The 21,076-nt window shown below is 36.2% G+C and overlaps 1 protein-coding gene across 1 annotated transcript in view; it reads left to right on the forward strand.

The window, feature by feature from the left end:
* The window catches only part of RYR2 (ryanodine receptor 2), a 764,447-nt gene that overhangs the window by 298,155 nt on the left and 445,216 nt on the right, over nucleotides 1–21,076 (forward strand). The window contains exon 13 of the mRNA XM_055589046.1: nucleotides 15,520–15,594. Coding sequence (XP_055445021.1) covers nucleotides 15,520–15,594 — 75 coding nt within the window. The remainder of the gene's footprint in view (nucleotides 1–15,519; nucleotides 15,595–21,076) is intronic.

Here is a 21,076-nt window from a genome sequence, read left to right on the forward strand (position 1 = left end):
CCCATTTGACTGCAGAGTTCCAAAGAATAGCAAGGGGAGATAAGAAAACCTTCCTCAGTGATCAATGCAAAGAAATAGAGGAAAACAATATAATGGGAAAGACTAGAGATCTCTTCAATAAAATTAGCGATACCAAGGGAACAATTCATGCAAAGATGGGCACAATAAAGGACAGAAATGGTATGGACTTACAGAAGCAGAAGATATTAAGAAGTGGCAAGAATACACAGAAGAACTATACAAAAAAGATCATCATGACCCAGATAACCACGATGGTGTGATCATTCACCTAGAGCCAGCCATCCTGGAATGTGAAGTCAAGTGGACGTTAGGAAGCATCACTACAAACAAAGCTAGTGGAGGTGATGGAATTCCAGTTGAGCTACTTCAAACCCTTAAAGATGATGCTGTGAAAGTGATGCACTCAATATGCCAGCAAATTTGGAAAACTCAGCAGTGGCCACAGGACTGGAAAAGGTCAGTTTTCATTCCAATCCCAAAGAAAGGCAATGCCAAAGAGTGCTCAAATTACTGCACAATCTCACTCATCTCACACCCTAGCAAAGTAATGCTCAAAATTCTCCAAGCCAGGCTTCACCAGTACATGATTCTTGAACTTCCAGATGCTCATGCTGGATCTAGAAAAGGCAGAGGAACCAGAGATCAAATTGCCAACATCCGCTGGATCATCAAAAAAGCAAGAGAGTTCCAGAAAAACATCTGCTTTATTGACTACACCAAAACCTCTGTGTGTATCACAACAAACTGTGGAAAATTCTTCAAGAGATGGGAATACCAGACCACCTTACCTGCCTTATGAGAAATCTGTATGCAGGTCAAGCAGCATTAGTTAGAACCGGACATGGAACAATGGACTGGTTCCAAGTTAGGAAAGGAGTACAAGAAGGTTGTATATTGTCACCCTGCTTATTTAACTTCTATGCAGACTACATCATGGGAAATGCTGGCTTGTATGAAACACAAGCTGTAATCAAGTCTGCCGGGAGAAATATCAATAATCTCAGATACACAAATGGCACCACTGTTATGGCTGAAAGTGAAGAAGAACTAAAGAGTCTCTTGATGAAAGTGAAAAAGGAGAGTGAAAAGCTGGCTTAAAATTCAACATTCAAGAAACTAAGATCATTTTCACCCAGTCCCATCACTTCATGGCAACTAGATGGGGAAACAATGGAATCAGTGACAGAAAATATTTTTTTGAGCTCCAAAATCACTGCAAATGGTTACTGCAGCCATGAAATTAAAAGACAGTTTCTCCTTGGAAAAAAGCTATGTCCTATCTAGACAGCATGCAAAAAAGCAAATACATTAGTTTGCCGACATAGGTCTGTCTAGTTAAAGCTATTTTTCCAGAAGTCATGTGTGGATATGAGAGTTGTACTATAAAGAGAGCTGAGCGCCAAAGAATTGATGCTTTTGAACTGTGGTGTTGGAGAAGACTCTTGAGAGTCTCTTGGACTGCAAGGAGATCCAACCAGTCCATCCTAAAGGAAATCAGTCCTGAATATTCATTGGAAGGACTGATGCTGAAGTTGAAACTCTAGTACTTTGGCTACCTGATGTGAAGAACTGCCTCATTGGAAAAGATTCTGATGCTGGGAAAGATTGAAGTCAGGAAGGAGCAGAAGATGAGATGAGATAGTTGGATGGCATCACCAACTCGATGGACATGAGTTTGAGCAAGCTCCGGGAGTTGGTGATGGACTGTGAAGCCTGGCATGCTATAGTCCATGGGGTCACAAAGAGTCGTACACAACTGAGCAATTGAACTGAACTGATACACAATTATATTCTGTTATTAAAGTTTAATAACTAATGTCACACCTGGTTTGTTATGAGAAGTAGTTGAATTGATTAAGGAGATCACTGTAAATTACAGTTAGTTCTGAGCAATTTAGGACCATTTTTGGTTGTAAATCCTTGTTAGTAAGTAGATTTCTCTGTCTGCTTATGCCTTGTTCCACTGACAGTTTTTGAATATACATAACACAACTCTTACTTGTAGCAATTTAAGATGCAATTCAGTGATGAGTGCTGCAGTTCTAAATACTGATGTGTTGATCTTTTTTATTATCTTTACAATTTTTCAAGTATGTTGATTTACATTGTTGTGTTAATTTCAGGGATACAGCACAATGTTTCAGTTTTACATATATATGTTCTTTTTCATATTCTTTTCCATTGTTATTTATCACAGGAATTTCAATATAGTTCCCTATACCATTCATTAGGATCTTGTTGTTTACCCATTCTATATATATTAGTTTGCCTCTTCTAATCCAAAACTCCCAATCCTTCCATCTGTTACCCTCCCCACCTTGGCAGTCACAAATCTGTTCTGTATCTGATGGATAAATCCTATTCACATTTAAATTTGTATATGTATGTTGTTTCCTGTGCATTCTCATGGGAGTTTTAATCAGAGTCCTAGAACAAAGAGCATATATTGTCCCATTCAATTAAGTGTAATTGAATTGGAGAATGAGGCCTACCAAAGTTAAAAAAAAAAAATTATATATATATATATATATATATAGTTTGTTTGTTTGTTTCCCCATGCTTCCTGTTCATGTTGCTTTTATGGATTGAATATTGACATGTTTGCAAAATAAAGCATTACTGTGGTTTTATTTTAAATTTCTTGAGAATTTTTCAGAAAGATACATGGCTCTAAAACTACCAGTATCCAACTTGTCTGAACAACAGTTAAGAGTCATAAAAATATCATCAATGAGAGTTGGGAGCATTCAGGTGAAAGGGAGAAATGCAATGAAGATTAACTGTAGAACTGTAGTTTCTTAGTTCTTCAAACTCTTCAAATAGTGAGATAGAATAAATTAAAGATGAACAAGTTCGGGTGCTTGGCAAGAGATTTGTCAGATGCAACACAGTTTTTAATTATTGCTTTTAAAATAAGATTTCATTCTTGAGGCTTGAAATTTGATTGCCAGTTTTTATTTCAAGCATGAAATCTTTTACATGAGGATATTTTCTATTCTAGATTCTGTCTCTGGATTGTACCTTATTTACTTCTGTCCATTTTTTATGTGAATATAATAAAATATCAACGAACACATTTCTTTTATGTGTACACACTAATGGATTAAATATGCACTCTCTGAATTATGTCATACTTTTAAATGAATAGATTTTAAAAGGGATCAGTTAGAATATTATTCAGAATTATTGTTTGGTATCTCTAATGTGCAAACCATTGTTAGGGGAACTCTTTTTTGCAAAGTATTATTGATATGTTAAAACATGTTTTACCACATAGCTCATAAGTAGTTTTATTCACTCCATAAAAATTTGTGAAAAGACTGCCATGTTCTGGGTGCTGGGGTTGTAATAGTATCTAAAAGATACCAAGTCACTTTTCTCAAGGAGTTTACATCCTAGTGGGGATATTTGACAGTAAAAGCTTAAAATGCTGGTCTATAAATGCACACACATATACATGTGTGCATAGATCAAGTACACCCAGTGATGTGTGCATGTCTTGGGGTTGAAGGGAGAGAGAGAGAGGGTGAAAGAGAGGTTGTCCTATTTCCATCTTACCAGGCATCACTGTTGGCATGTAATACTTGCTCTGTCCTCTTGCTTTCAAATGCAGAACTGTTAAGTCATTGTTTCTGACAACGTCTGGAGATAAATGCTACATTTGCTTTCCAGAAGTGACTCGGCATGCAAAAGTCTTGCTGTGTGTATGCATGAGAATATTTTTACTGTCATGCCCCTTTTAATATTATGACTAATGAGCTTTACTTGGTAAATAATTGATTAAGGCATGAGATGAGTGTGATCTAATGAATTAAATGTCTCTCTGGCTAGCAGAAGATGCATGGTTTATATCTGAGTACACAATTGGATGACTAATATCCTACAGGGTATGTATGCCCTCAGTCACTCTACCTTGGAGCAAGCTTTCAAAGCTGCTCTGTTTTGCTCCAAAATGGTCAGGTTATCACACAAGAACTTTCCTTTCTTCTCTACTCCTTCATGTCCTGTGCATACCTCTTTAGCCTTGGTCTGGAAATAAGATAGGTTTGTCAAATAGTTTTACTAGAAGAGTAAGCACATGAAGGAGAGCTATTCTCGATTCTTTGTCTCTTCTCCACGGAAAGAACTTCAGTCTTTCAACCAAACTTGCCCTCCCTGCTGATTGCAGAGAGCAACCTGATCTTGCTTTGGCCTGTCATCCTTTAGGAGCCTGACTTGGTCTAGAGTCAGACTCTCAGAGAATGACTGGGCTAGAAGACAGTATTTACAAAAACACAGGCTTTGGTATTTCCCTGGTAGTCCAGAGGTTAAGACTTCAGCTTCGAATGCAGGACATGGGTTCTATCCCTTGTCAGGGGCTAAGATCCCACAGGCTGCAGAGCACCCAAAAAAAATTTTTTTAATTCTTTAAAATAATTAAAAATACAGACTTTGAAGGCAAAGGATTGAAAATATAAAAATTGGAGCCATTCGATTTCAGTAAAAATTAAAAAGCAATTGAGGTGTTTTCACTGAAAGTGAGTGAATTGCAAGAGACAATGGATTAAACATCAACATTGAGAAAAAAAGAGAAATCTCCCAATTATTTTCTCAGTGAAAATTTAAGATCATTTTCACTGGTTCACGTTTAGTTTTTTAACTTAATCCAGGTGTAAGCAATATCTTTCAGGAAGAAAAGAAAAGACAAGCTTCCTCTTCTTTTTTGTTTCCACGACTTTGTGGTTGTATTTTATTCTGTCTAGACCGAAAAGTAAAAGCGGCAGAGTGTATTTTGTTATTTTGCTGCTCCAGTTGTATTTATATGATCCTTTTAATATGGAATCAGAGTGTAAGGATGTTATTGTTTTTAATCCACAATACTTCATTTACACTTTATATAGATGTGTTATGTCAAAACATGACCTTTCTGCTTGTGAAACAACTTCAATGGCAATCTCACAAACTCAGCCTTGAGTAAATATGCAATACTTCTTTCAGTGCTGTATAGGCATATACTTCTTGATTTCTCTGTTAGATGAAGAGATTCTTGACAGCTTACCTTAGCACCTGCCTGGGGCTGAGTAGATCAACCAAACACTCTCATAGGCACATACATAGTAGATGGGGTCCAAGCAGAAATTCTACTGAGGTAATATGTAATAATCTTTTAATCGTAGGTCTGTCTTTCAGTCACTTTAACTCAATTCCTTTAATGTTTATTGAGGGCTTGTAGGTTCTAGGCATTTGGTGTGTGTGTGTGCTGACTATAAAAAATGAGATTGTAGGAGATTGTAGAAAATATATCTTTTTAAAAATTTTTTCAGGCAAGGCTTTATTGGGGCCTCTGCAGTAGCAGGAGGAAACAAGAGCAAGTAACAGTTTTCCTTGTTTGCTTCATTGTGGGGAGGTGGTCGGGCTTATTCCTTACACGGGGTGAGGTTAGAGGTATGTCCAGGGCTCAGGTCAAAAGAGGGTGGCTTAGGTTGGAAAACATATCTTACTATTTTACCCACTGAGGAAGCTCAGGCAAGGATGAATCTTTGTTGCCCTTGATTTTAAGGTGATACTTTTGTTAGCCTATAAGTAAATAAAACAAACTTTTCTTCCCAATAATTTCTTTGAAACTGCCATTCAAATAGTGTCAGCTCTCAGTGGAAATTGTGTGTGAGTGATTTGCCTGTTTTTCAAGGATTCATGGAGGAATCCTCAGTATCTAGGGTCTGGTAGTACATTACTACACGAAACTTAATTTGGTTGAAGATGTGTTGGTAGTAGAATTGTCTTGTCTTTAACTGCCCCAGATAAGTGCCCTGTGTCACATACTGCCTTTTATTATCATTATTGGTGTGTGTGTTCATCTCTTCTTTTTAGTTTTCATCCAGGATTGTATTATTCATTCTTTTTTTGTTTTTGTTTTTTAATTTTATTTTTAAACTTTACAAAATTGTATTAGTTTTGCCAAATATCAAAATGTATTATTCATTCTTTACCCCTTTTATATAGTTCTGTGTATATGGGAGTCTGCACACAAGTGCTGATGATCTTGTATTTGTGAAAGTAAAAAATGGAGGAAAAAAGTCACGCACTTTCTTGTAGGTTGTTTAAGAAGAGCAGTGGGATGCCTGCATTGAGAACCACTCTGATTAACTCAGGAAGGTTTGATGCCCTCATTTGTATGATTTTGGTGACTCCTAAAAGATTATTATCCACTTGCAATTCCAGGAGGGGAAGAAATGCCATCATAACTAAACCAGCCTACAAATCTGAGTGAATAGAACACTATTTTGAGAACAATGAGTCCCACATCCTTGGCTAAGAGGGAGCATCTGAACTTCACATCACTCTACAGGGAAGAATCCCTGTTCCTATAGCACGAATCTGAGGCTTAAAGACAGTGATTAAAAAAAATAGTGGGGGGGTTTGTGGGTATTTTGACAATCTGATGTATCTTATAGCTTCTTCAGAGGAAATTCGTATACTTGCCAGCATGCAGAACTTTTGCCTGTGAGGCAATTTTTGTGATGTTAGTATGTTTTCTCCTGGTACTTTTACCATTATTTTTTTCCCACTGAAGCAACTAGCAGTCCCACAGCACTTTTCTTCTCAGGGAAGATTTGAGAGTTGGCAGAAAGCTTAAGTTTTCTACAAGGTACTACCCTTCCTGACTTTTATTCCCTAAAGACTAAATCCAAAGAAGTCATTGTGTTTAGTGTCTTACACACAATGGAGAACAGGAAAAGAAGAGAAGAAGGGATTTTCCCTAGACTCAAGACACTTAGATGAAGCAAATGGATATCCATATGCCCACACCCAAAATGAACCACAGTCCAAACCTCACACGTTATATGAAATCTAATTAAAATGGATCATGGGCATAAATGTAAAACATAGAACATTTAGGAAAAAATCTTGTACATACTTTGTTAGATATATACCTAAGAAATGTACATTTTCTTTTTGGTTGATATATAAATGTCTTGTGTTTTAATTTCAAATTCCTGTTGTTCATCATTGGTGTGTAAGAAGTCCAGTTTGTGCCTTAATTTTGTATCCTTCAGCTTTCCTATAATTGCTGCTTAGTTCCAGGAGTTTTATTTTTGTTGTTGTTGATTCTCTAGAATTTTCTGTGTAGACAATCATGTCATCTAATAACAAAAACAATTTAAAATTTTCCTTTCCAATAAACATAACTTTTCTTTCCTTTTCTTCTCTTATTGCATTAGCTGAAACTTCTAGTACAGTGTTGAAAAGGAATGATAAGAGGGGAAAATTCTTGCCTTGTTCTTGATCTTAGGGGGAAATAATGTAGTTTCTTACCATTAGATCAGTTCAGTTCAGTTGCTCAGTTGTGTCCGACTCTTTGCAACCCCATGAATTGCAGCACACCAGGTCTCCCTGTCTATCACCAACTCCCGGAGTCCACTCAAACTCACGTCCATCAAGTCGGTGATGCCATCCAGCCATCTCATCCTCTGCCATCCCCTTCTCCACCTGCCCCCAATCTCTCCCAGCATCAGGGTCTTTTCCAATGAGTCAGCTCTTCGCATGAGGTGGCCAAAGTACTCGAGTTTCAGCTTTAGCATCAGTCCTTCCATTGAACACCCAGGACTGATCTCCCTTAGGACGGACTGGTTGGATCTCCTTGCATTCCAAGGGACTCTCAAGAGTCTTCTCCAACACCACAGTTCAAAAGCTTCAATTCTTCAGCGCTCAGCTTTCTTCACAGTCCAACTCTCACATCCATACATGACCACAGGAAAAACCATAGCCTTGACTAGACGAACCTTTGTTGAAAAAGTAATATCTCTTTTTGAATATGCTATCTAGGTTGGTCATAACTTTCCTTCTAAGGAGTAAGCGTCTTTTAATTTCATGGCTGCAGTCACCTTCTGCAGGGATTTTGGAGCCCCCTAAAGCAAAGTATGACACTGTTTCCATTGTTTCCCCATCTATGTGCCATGATGTGATAGCACCAGATGCCATGATCTTCGTTTTCTGAATGTTGAGCTTTAAGCCAACTTTTTCACTCTCCTCTTTCACTTTCATCAAGAGGCTTCTTAGTTCCTCTTCACTTTCTGCCATAAGGGTGGTGTCATCTGCATATCTGAGGTGATTGATATTTCTCCCAGAAATCTTGATTCCAGCTTGTGCTTCTTCCAGCCCAGCATTTCTCATGATGTACTCTGCATAGAAGTTAAATAAGCAGGCTGACAATATACAGCCTTGACATACTCCTTTTCCTATTTGGAAGCAGTCTGTTGTTCCATGTCCAGTTCTAACTGTTGCTTCCTGACCTGCATATAGGTTTCTCAAGAGGCAGGTCAGGTGGTCTGGTATTCCCATATCTTTCTTACCATTAAGTAAGATGTTAATTGTATGTACTGTCTATCAAGTTGAGCAAGTTCCCTTTTATTCCTAGTTGACAGAGGTTTCATTGTGAATGGATGTTGGATTCTCTCAAATTCCTTTTGCATTTGTTCATGTAACTGTATTGTTTTTTATTCTTTAGCCTGTGGCTGTGATGGATTGTATGAATATTCAATGATATTTTAAATTTATAAACTTGTGTGTTAAAAGAGAGAAAAGCAATCATTTTTGCTACATACTTATATTAAAGCAGTACATTTCTTTTGAGATAAAACATAGTCGTAGTTCCTGTGGATACCAATTGTGTCTTTTAAAATCTATTTTGTTAGCATTAAAAAAATCATTTTTTAAAAGAAATTAATTCTGTGGTCTTTCATTCATTTATTGAACATTAAGTTTGGAAAAATGAAGAATTCTGCTATTTGTTCTTACTGTCCTGCATTGTGGTAACTAAAATACAATGATAATTACTTTTTTTGTCCCTACTAAATTCTACATAAACATATCATAAACATTTGAAATGGCAATGCAATCTTCAGAGGTCAGTAAACTGATCTTCTCTATTTTTAATTTGTGTAACTGATTCATTATCAAAATTGATTGTGACTGAGTAAATTCCCTTTTATTTATTTTTTTGTTCTTCTTTTGTTGTTGAGGATTTGTTACACACTCCAGCCTCTATTAAGACAAAAATGAAACCAAAATGTGTTCAAAAATAGAATTCTAATAGCAACATTTCTTATCCCTATGCTTTAAGGTCATATGGTAAATGTTAAGAAAAAAGAAGTTCAGTTGGAAGAAAAAAGGTGATGTCTGTGGTATTGCAGTAATAATTGACTATAAGCTGTTCAGTGTTAAAATAATATACTAAATGTAGGGCTTCCCTGTGTTGAAGACACAAAGGTACATTGGAAACAACCTAACTGCTGTTTTTGTAATTCAGGCAGAAGATAGTACTGTTGCTCATGCTTTACTGATCAAGCAGAGATTTTTAGGGGGATAATTCAAGTGCTCTGAAACACTGTGAATTTATCCATCATTATCATGGAGAGGAAAGAAGGAATACCTTGCAATGTGGATATTAATTCCATATTTAGAAATATAGATAGATACATTGGATTTTCTTTCAGTTATTGTGATGTTTAATTTTATGTGGAAAATTCTGAAAGAGATGGGAATATGACACCACCTGACCTACCTCTTGAGAAATCTGTATGCAGGTCAGAAAGCAACAGTTAGAACTGGACATGGAATTACAGACGGGTTCCAAATAGGAAAAGGATTATGTCAAGGCTGTATATTGTCACCGTGCTTATTTAACTTATATGCAGAGTACATCATGGGAAATGCTGAGCTGGGTGAAGAACAAGCTGGAATCAAGAATGCTGGGAGAAATATCAATCACCTCAGATATGCAGAAGACACCACTCTTACGGCAGAAAGTGAAGAAGAACTAAAGAGCCTCTTAATGAAAGTGAAAGAGGAGAGTGAAAAGGTTGGCTTAAAGCTCGACATTCAGAAAACAAAGATCATGGAATCCAGTCCCATCACTTCATGGCAAATAGATGGAGAAACAGTGGAAACAATGGCAGACTTTATTTTCGAGGGCTCCAAAATCACTGCAGATGGTGACTGTAGCCATGAAATTAAAAGACACTTATTCCTTGGAAGAAAAGTTATGACCAACCTAGACAGCATATTAAAAAGCAAAGACATTGTCAACAAAGGTCCATCTAGTCAAGGCTATTGTTTTTCCAGTGGTCATGTATGGATGTGAGAGTTGGTCTATAAAGAAAGCTGAGTACCAAAGAATTGGTGCTTTTGAACTGTGGTGTTGGAGAAGACTCTTGAGAGTCCCTTGGACTGCAAGAAGATCCAACTAGTCCATCTTAAAGGAAATCATTCCTGAATGTTCATTGGAAGGACTGATGTTGAACCTGAAACTCCAATACTTTGGCCACCTGATGTGAAGAGCTGACTCATTTGAAAAGACCCTGATGCTGGGAAGGATTGAAGTCAGGAGGAAAAGGGGATGACAGAGGATGGGATGGTTGGATGGCATCTCCGACTCAATGGACATGAGTTTGGGTAAACTCTGGGAGTTGGTGATGGACACGGAGGCCTGCCGTGCTGCAGTCCATGGTGTTGAAAAGAGTCAGACATGACTGAGTGACTGAACTGAACTGAATTTTATGTGTCAACTTGAGTGGGTCACCAAGTACCTAAATATTTGATCAAACTATTTGATCAAATTATTCTGGGTGTTTCATGTGGGCGTTTTTAGATGAGTTTAACATTAAAATTTTCAGAAGAGTAAAACTGCCTTCCCTTATGTGGGTAGTCCTAATCTAATCAGGCAAAGACCTGAATAGAACAGAAAGGCTGACTCTTCATTAATCAGAGGGAACTCTTTCTGCTTACTGTCTTTGAGCTGAGACATCAATATTATCCTCCCTTTGAACTGACCTGAAATCTGAACCTGTGATCTTTGGACTAGGACTACGCCATTGGCTTTGCTGGTTCTCAGACATGGACTGGAACTTAAATCATCAGCTCTCTCGGTCTCCAGCATGCTTATCTTAAAACTTGTCAGCCTCCATAATTACATGAACAGTCTCCTTATAGTAAACTCTTTATATAAAATTATATGTATATATAGGTGCATATTGGAGAAGGCAATGGCACCCCACTCCAGTACTCTTGCCTGGAAAATCCCATGGACGGAGGAGCCTGGTGGGCTGCGGTCCATGGGGTCACTAAGAGTCAGACACGACTGAGCAACTTCACTTTCACTTTTCACTTTCATGCATTGGAGAAGGAAATGGCAACCCACTCCAGTGTTCTTGCCTGGAGAATCCCAGGGACGGGGGAGCCTGGTGGGCTGCCGTCTATGGGGTCGCACAGAGTTGGACACGATGGAAGTGACTTAGCAGCAGCAGCATAGGTGCATATATTTATACGCACATACATATATGCATACGTATGTACATATGGGCATATATATATATATGAATAATTCTATTTCTCTGAAGAACCCTGACTAAAACAATTATGAAAACTTTAGACCTTGAATTTCATATAGTTGTCTCTCTCTGAGATTAAAATTAACAATAATATGGGTATGATCTTTTGGATTGGAGTCAGCAAACTCTTAACTTGTGGCTTAAATCTGGCCCACTACTTGTTTTTCTAAATAAAGTTTTATTGGAACATAGACCTGCACGTAGACCTGTTGTGAAACACTGTGAATTTATCTATCATTATCTTGAAGAGGAGAATAGGAATCCCTTGCAATGTGGATATTAATTATAGATTGAGAAATATAGATAGATAAATTGAATTTTCTCTGAATTAGTTATTATGGTGTTTAATTTTGTGTGTCAACTTGTGTGGGTCACCAAGTACACAAATATTTGATAAAACTATTTGATCAAATTATTCTGGGTGCTTCTAGTTTCTCTGCAGAAGGGAGCGGTCTCTTTTCAGCCTTGACTCTTTTATTAACAATGTGTTTTATGATTCTGTGCTGAAGCCCACTAATTGGAATTGTGTATCCTGTAAAATTTTGGTATAAATACATTCTGATAAATGCCAAACTGTCAGGCTGTGAAGTCTTTGTAAGGACTTATGCTTTTATCTGTATGCTAATGCTAGATTTTTCTGGGGCTCAGACTCTGAAGTTGAGCTATCCCGACTGTCAAAGTGCCTGCTTTTTGCTGAGAAATAAGTGGTTTGACATCTGAGATAAGGCTTAAAGAGTATTCTGTAGCTGAAAATACAAAAATAGTTCACTGCTTTCATTCAGTGAACAACATTATAACACTTATGAGAAGTGGAATTGATGACAGGAATAATTTGTCCTTATTAAAAGAATAACTTTAAAGGACTTCTTTGGGCAGTTTTATGTGATCAGCCTGAAATATGAGTTCATTAATGAAGTTTGTTATATTGGAGGATAATGTTTTATGTAGGCCATAATTTACAGCCTGAATCCTGGAATTTTTTAAAATGTTGTTGAACAAGGCACATATTGTTGGTTAACAGGTGTGCATATTTTAAAAATTCCTATTCAGTGAAATTTCAGTGACTTCTGATTTATGAAGTAGAAGACTCTTTAAAAATTTTGTTACAAATAATATCATTGTCCAGTAGTTTTAACACTTTCTTTTTTCTCTTTATCTGTAACATTGTTTTGGTTCATTAGTTCAATAGAGTTAATGAACAGAAAGGGGCACACATGCTTTTGCATTCTCTAATCTCTTCAGACAATTCTTTGGTTTGTTGGATTTCATTATTTCTTCAATAATTAAGGATTGTAGGCTACAATCTCTAAAAGTTTACCCTTGCATCATAAATGTGTTATTAAGTTTTCTTTTATTAATTATATTCTAGTTAGGGTATAATTTCTATTTCCTCTTTGACCTATAAGTAATTTAGGAGAGTTTCTTATTTTCCTGAATTGTTCTTTTCTTCATCATTTTAGTATTTATTCCCAAATTTTATTTGTTATGATCAGAAAATATGTGAGTAAATAGCTACACTTAAATCTTATAAAATTTTCTTATGGCCAAGTATGAGATCTTTATTAAAAGTCTGGGAGAAACAAACATAATATTGTAAAGCTATTATCCTTCAATTAGAAACAAATTAAAAAAAAATCTATGTGTGTATCTATCACTATGTACAATATATATTGTACACAAATGCATGTGAACATATATCTATATTTTGTCATTCATTACCTTTCAAGTACATACCCAGAGATTCTAATTTAATGATCTGAGAATTGGAGTTTTTAAAGCTTTCCATGTGATTATAACACACAACCAATACTAAGAATCACTATCCTAATGAAATAATGGGTTTAGTCCAGTGATTCTCAGAGTGTGGGCTGGCTGTACCAACATTGCCTGGGAACTTGTTAAAAATACAAATTAATGATCTTATTAAACTGGAAACTCTGGGGGCCCAGGAGTCTGTATATTTTTATATTTTTATTACATTATAATTGCTTTACACTGTTGTGTTAGTTTCTTTGCTACAGTGAAGTGAATCAGCAATCTGTATACACAGAATCCCTTCCCTCTTAAGCATCCCACCCACCTACCCCCATCCCACCCTTCTAGGTCATTACAGAGCACCAAGCTGAGCTTTCTGTGCCATACAGTAGCTCCCACTTCCCACATCTATTTTACACCATAGTGTAGATAAAAAAGCGAAAGTGTTAGTTGCTCAGCCATGTCCAATTCTTTGGAACCCTGTGGATTGTAGCCTAGCAGCCTCCTCTGTCCATGGAATTCTCCCTGCAAGAATACTGGAATGTGTTGCCCTTCCCTTCTCCAGGGATCTTCCCAACCCAGGGATCAAACCCACTTCTCCTGCATTGCAGGTGAATGAATGCTCTACTGTCTGAGCCACCAGGGAAGCCCAAGTGTATATATGTCAGTGCTAATTCTCTCATTTTGCCCCACCCTCCTCTTCCCCATGTGTCCACATGTCTGTTTTCTATGTCGGTGTCAAATTCCTGCCCTGCAAATTGATTTATCGGTAACATTTTTCTAGAGTCCCATATACCTGCCTTAATATACATATTTGTTTTTCTGACTCACTTCACTCTGTGTGACAGACTCTAGGTCCCTCTACATCACTAAAGAATGACTCAATTTTGTTCCTTTATATGACTTAGTAATATTCCTTTGTATATATGTACCACAAGTTCCTTATCATTCATCTTTTGATGGACATTTAGATTGCTTCCCTCCAGCAATCTGTGTTTTAAAAAACTTGAAAGAGGATTCCAGTATTCACTAAAGATTGAGAACTACTGATGTCTAACAGTCTTTTGACATTACGAGTCATCTTGTCCCCAGAAGACATGTCATCTTATCTGGAAGCATTTTAGGTTGTCACAACTTGGGTGATCACATGCAAGTCGTGACTCAAGTTGTGGGTCGTGACTTGGATGGCTCGTGTTTGCGTGTAGTTGATAGAGGCCGGGGTGTGTCAGATACCCTACTCCAGCGCACGGGATAGCCCCTCAGCAGAGAATTACCCGGACCAAAGCGTCAGTGGTGCTGCTGTGCAGAAACAGAGGTAGACACTAGTTTCCCAACTGTGGCTCCCTCTTATGACCAGCTGGGGATTCCAAATTTAGTTTAATTTGGCCAGTGTTAAGGGCAATATGCCAGGATTTTAAAAGCTATCCCCATGATTATACTCACAACCACAATTGAAAATTCCTGCTGAGGACCCTGGTCACTGAGGTACCTAAGATTCTTAAGTTCTAACGGATGGATCAGGGTGATCTTGAGTTAATGTTACTATAAAAAGTTAAAAAGGAGTCGTTATTACCTCCTGATGTGATGTAAGAGGAAGGCAAACACCATTTTCTGAAGCGTTCTTGCCAAACTATCTCAATCTTGAACATGAGCAAGTTTCTAGGTTTTATAATCTAACTACCAATTTAGAGGCAGATGTTAAAAAAACATGAGGATGTCATCAGCAAAATCAGAAGGTAGAAAGTACTCCAGGACAAATGATACAGTTTTTCTTTCCAACAAATAAATAGTAAGAAGGAAAAAAAATAGAACTGTTTTGTGTTATCGTTTAGTTGCTAAGTCCTTTTGGTGACCCTGTGGACTGTAATCCACCTGGCTCCTCTGTCTATGGGGTTTCACAGTCATGAATAATAGAGTGGGTAGCCATTCCCTTCTCCAGGGGATCTTCCCGATACAGAGATCGAACTTGCATCTTCTGCTTGGCAGGTGGATTCTTTACCAAGCCACCTGAGAAGCTATAATATATTACACTTCAACAGCACTTAAACTCACAACAGAGTACTTTTATAGACTTAAGTTTAATAGTGAAAGTATTCACTGGGAGAGAGAAAACAATGGCCAGGGTGAGGGAGAGAGGATGAATGGGATTACAGGGAGTAAATGACAAAGAAATGTGTTTAAATCAATTGTTTATTCAGATCACTGTTGTCACTGTTATTTATATTTCCAGCTATATTCTCTCTGACCAAAAAGTATAGCTTTTACTGTTTATCCAAAGCTTTCTCATTTACTTTCTTTCTTAATTGACTTGAAAAATAGAGTCTAAGAATACATTAAAATCAGGCTTTTTATATTCATATTTTTTTTTTAACAGAACTGTTCATTACGAAGGTGGTGCTGTATCGGTTCATGCACGTTCCCTGTGGCGACTAGAGACACTAAGAGTTGCGTAAGTAGAACATCTGAATACATCCTGATGCTTTGGGTACAAAAGATTGGGCTGGCCAAATGTTCTTTTGGTTTTTTCTGTCACGTCTTATGGAAACGCCTCAATGAACTTTTGGGCCAACCCCATATATCTAGTGCTCTCGAACTTTTCTTCAAAATGGTCATGCTAACAAACAACACGTAGATGAAACACTCTCATTTTTCACCTTCCCCCTGCATTTATTTACCTTTCACTGGCCTCCATTCACCAGGTAGTAAGCAGTGGTTTTATACCATCTGCTTATTTTTAGCCTCATTTGGTTTTGTGTTATCGATTCATCCCAGTCTGTGCCTCTCCTGGCAGGAAGAGCTCCTAGTGCAGAGTGACGTAAGGTTTGGAGTCAGGACAAATTGTTTGCAGGCATGTCACACATTTCAGATCCAGGCTTGATCTGAATCACATTTCAGATTACATTTCACATTTCAGATTACAAAGGCGTATGTAAACCAGTGGAAACTTGAACCCAAATGAGGTGTGAGAGTCATCACTAGCAGTCACTATCTTTACTTAAAACTAGCTTGATAACTGAGTGAGAAATGTGAATTGAAAACAGACTCACTGTGTATTCATTATACAAATAATGATTATCTTTTTTTTCTGGTGACTTCAAAAAGCTGTCCAGAGATTGACTTTTAGCTACTCTAAGTAAATGCAATACTGATGGTAAAGGTGTCATTTTGAACTATTTTAAATAGAATTTAAATATCAATCAAATTAAAAGAAAAGATTAGAAGGTCATTTTTTGTCCAGAAAACAGAGTTTTCAATGCATTTGTTCCCTGTTATATTACACTTTAAAAATTTATTGATTTAGGGTAATAGACTTCCATGGATGTGTGTAGGGAACTGTCTTATTATGGAATTGCTGCATTTTATTAACTTGATATTTTGAGATTAATGATTAAAATAGTTCAGTGGTCTTCAGGGTTTTTTTTTTTTTTTGCTTATATACTCTGTGTCATAATTTCAAAAACTTTGTATTTCCTTGAACATTGCTAGGCTCAACATAGAATTTTGTTTCATTATCAGTTTAAATAGATACATAGAATATAACTTACAGTGTATTGTAAGTAGTGACGTTTTAAGATAACATGGGTAACCTACTCTCATAAAAATATCCCATTGACCTTGTGTACTGCTGCCATTTAATACCCATCTTTATTTATTTAAAAATGCTTGAACATGGTCTCTATAACAGTGAACAAATATGTTGTTCATCTTTCTCATTGAAATCATATTAGTTTATTCTCCCATGACACAGTTTTACCCCAATCAGATTTTTTATGATTGATTTTCTGCTCACTCTATGTACTCCTACTCAACAAAAATATGCATGTAAATTAAATTTATTTCTATATTTTCTCTGATTGTAAGTATGCAACTTTTAAAAAGTGCTCTATATTAATCCATTCGTTATCAATTAATTGATAATACTAAGTTTCTTTCTATATAAATTCACAGTTGGTCAAACCCACTGAAATATTAAAACTGATAAATCTTGAACTTAAAAGTATAATTTTCTGGACAGTGAATCTATTAATGGGATGGAAATAGAAGGGATGACTTATAAAGCAAAAGGGAGAAAGCTCGTAGTCTTTATGTGCTTCATAAATTATATAGAGAATCTAGGGAAAGGAATTCCAAATATATGCATATATTTCTGTAATTTGCCTTGTGTATTATTAAAATGACAGCTTAATTAGAGGTGAAATAGTGCCTTTATAAAACAGATTTCAGATGCTTTTTCACATTTGTAGATCTACCTACCCTTCACGATTGTGTTCTTAAATTATTGTGGGTTTTTTTTTTTTTTGAGGAAGCCAGGTCCTAAATCTGTCTATTGCTTATTAAAAAAAAAAAAAATGGATAAGAGCTCCTGAAAGCCTGACGAGAGCTCCTTTTCATTGTCAGCAATGTTATTGATGAGTTGTAATTACAGAAATACTCTTGAAAGTATCCGAATGGATTTCTTCACTGAAGTTTTTTTTTAAAGATTTGGTTGCATCTCTGACCTCCTTTGGCATCACTGTAAATATATAAATTAGATTGCATTTAATTTGCATGTGTTATTTTTATATTCTGTGGTCACATTATTGCTTTTCTTTTACTTTAAAAGTGATATTCAAATTACTGCTTATGTGTATAACAGAACTATATTCCAAAGGTCAATGTTTATATTGTAATCTTTGGGATACCATATGGTTTTTTTCTCCAGTGAGGTGCCAAACTATATATTTGTTACAATTTTTGTAGTCCAGTATTTATATATTTTATATTGCAATCTCATACAAATAACATTAATTGTGTCAAAAATTTTTCAGTATCATTAACTTTTTAATGAAGTAAGCTTTAATTTGGGGAATCAAATGTAATAGAAAACACATTCCTGTATTATACCCCAATGCAAAGTTTAAGACTATTACATGTAGGATATATATTGGCTTCTGTAATAGAAATGATCACTGCAATTATAAATACACATTATGTATACTTACAATTCTACTTTATTATGTTACAATTTTTTTTTAATAATTAACATCCTCATTCTTTTGAGATACTTACAAGTAAATGCAGATAATACCTTGGGAACAGCTGTCTAATATGTTAATATAGGAAACTAGTTTATATAACTACTATATTTCAACTGTTTCCAGTTTTTACTGAAATATTAGTTTCGTGCCCTTGATTCTCCTGGTCTTGTCCTCTTTTCTTTTGGACCGTGGACACATGAGATGAGCTAATTTGAGCGCTTGTGAGCTAAAGAAAATGTGTTTAGACTTCACAATGTTTGAGAATTGGGCAAGTTCATTCCAATTCTAATAGAATTCCCTTGGTGGATTGAGAAGAGGGCTTATGTATATGAACCCTGTTAGATTTGAGCCCAAATAGATTTGAGCATGGTATTCAGAATACTGTCTAGAAGTTCTGGTGAAAAGTACGTCTTTGGACATACTTACAGACTATTTGAAAATGGAGTTGTTTTCTCTAGTTAGGATGAGTCATTATTTGATAAAATTTTCAAATGCTCCTTGAAATAATGGAATGGTATTAAAAATAATTACTTTTTTATAGCATCTGCTAACAGTATACTTAATTTTATGAGGGGAATACACAAAGCTTTTCTATTACCAGAGTAGAAATGCTTTAACATGCTATTGTTGGTAAACAAACTTAAATTTCATTTTTAAGGCACTACTGTGTTATTATCAGGATTTATTGGTACATGGTTATTATTTTAGTAGGAGGACTTATCCAAAGTAATTATCTTTATAAACATTTCCATGCAAAACTTGAACTTATTACAGTATCATTCTAGTATTAATTTTCCAGGCTAATACTTAAGGTTAAGAAAAAATCCAGGTTAGGGAAACAGCATTCAGTTCAGTTCAGTCATTCAGTCATGTCCGACTCTTTGTGACCCCATGAACCGCAGCATGCCAGGCCTCCCTGTCCATCACCAACTCCTGGAATTTACCCAGACTCATGTCCATTGAGTCGGTGATGCCATCCAACCATCTCATCCTCTGTCGTCCCCTTCTCCTCCTGCCCTCAATCTCTCCCAGCATTAGGGTCTTTTCAAATGAGTCAGCTCTTTGCATCAGGTGGCCAAAGTATTGGAGTTTCAGCTTCAGCATCAGTCCTTCCAGTGAACACCCAGCACTGTTTTCCTTTAGGATGGACTGGTTGGATCTCCTTGCAGTCCAAGGGACTCTCAAGAGTCTTCTCCAACACCACAGTTCAAAAGCATCAATTCTTTGGTGCTCCGCTTTGTTTATAGTCCAACAACAGCATAAAATTGACGTAAAGATAATTTGTTGAAACAAAATTGGCATTAATAAATCTACTGCAAATCTAAAAAAAAAATAAAAATAGTGTTTGTAATTTATAGAATCTAAAAGTTTTTAATGATTCTGTATGAAAAGAAGTCTATTAACTAATAAATCATATTCAGTTCAGTTCAGTCGCTCAGTTGTGTCCGACTCTTTGCGACCCCATGAATTGCAGCACGCTGGTCTGGAATCCTCTAATATTTACTTTTTATCTGTTTGATTCGTTTTGTAGTGGTAAGAGCTTCTACTGTAATTATCTTTTAAACATTTATGCTTGTGTGTCTTGTGTTTCATTTTCTGTTTGCCATTGGCATGTGAGGCTTCATGACGTTGTACATTCATTTTAGAGTATATCTTTCTCATTGTAAAGTAATCAACTGTATCCTCTTTATGGGCTTCCCAGATGGCTCAGTAGTAAAGAACCTGCCTGCCAAGCAGGAGATGTGAGTTTGATCCCTGGCTCAGGAAGATTCCCTAGAGAAGGAAGTGACAGTCCACTCCAGTAATCTTGCCTGGGAAATTCTATGGACAGAGGAGCCTGGCGGGTTACTGTCCATGGGATCACAAATGAGTTGGACATGACTTAATAACTCCACAACAACAATAATATCTCCTTTATACTTTTTGCCTTGAATTTTAATTTGTCTGATAGCAATTTTACCATCATTATTTTTTCTTGGCTTTATGGGCACGGTGATTCTTTTTTATTTTTACTTTATTGAAAAAAAGTATTTGATTTTTAGCACATTTCTTATCATTGATAAGAGGCTGTCCTTGCTTTGCACACTAGCATGATAACTCTAAGTCTCCATTACTGGAACCTTCTTTCCACTCTTTATCATAGTGAGGGCAAGGTTCTGTTCTGTATAGCTTTCAGGTAACACAGTTCTGTACAATGCGAGAATGGTCTGTATCTTCATTTTTCTTTTCTTTTCTATCTGAAATCCACTATTTTTAAAAGCAGATTTTGATGATCACAACTTTGCTTTTTGTCTTTTTTATGCAACTTTAGTTTGCATTTTCTGTGTTTTGCATGTAATTTTTCTTGCCTTTTTTACTCTTGACCCTATTCAAATTTAGTTTCTTCATTTGTCTCTTTTGTTCCTTGGTTTTTATTGACATCATTGTTCCATATTATTAAAATTGAAAGCATAGGATGAGATTTCTGTTTTTCAGATAAATATCTAATTCAGTTCGTATATATGAATTCCAGTTACCATAATTAGGCATTGACTCTAATACCACTTGCCTTCAAATCTGTTCAAATCCAACAAAAAACTAGTCAATCCTAGTTTATGAGTTTTATGAGTTTAAAGTGTCATTTTAATCTCATAATGTCTTTATTTGTGACTGGTGATTAGAAATTAACTCAGAACACAAGTTCTTAGTCATCTTAGTAGTGTTCGGTGTGGATAGTATTACAGTTAATGTCAGAAGTCCTTGAGATAGATTTTGCTTCTACTTACTATTATCTACATGACATTGAATACTACCTATAACCATTCCAAATAACCATTTTGTTATTTGTGAAATAAAAATACACCACCATCATAAGGTTTTTGGAAACACTCAAGAAGACAGTATATGTCAAACCTCCTTGTTCATTGTCCGACA

The sequence above is a fragment of the Bubalus kerabau genome, chromosome 1 (assembly GCF_029407905.1).
Source record: "Bubalus kerabau isolate K-KA32 ecotype Philippines breed swamp buffalo chromosome 1, PCC_UOA_SB_1v2, whole genome shotgun sequence".
NCBI classification, from domain to species: domain Eukaryota; kingdom Metazoa; phylum Chordata; class Mammalia; order Artiodactyla; family Bovidae; genus Bubalus; species Bubalus kerabau.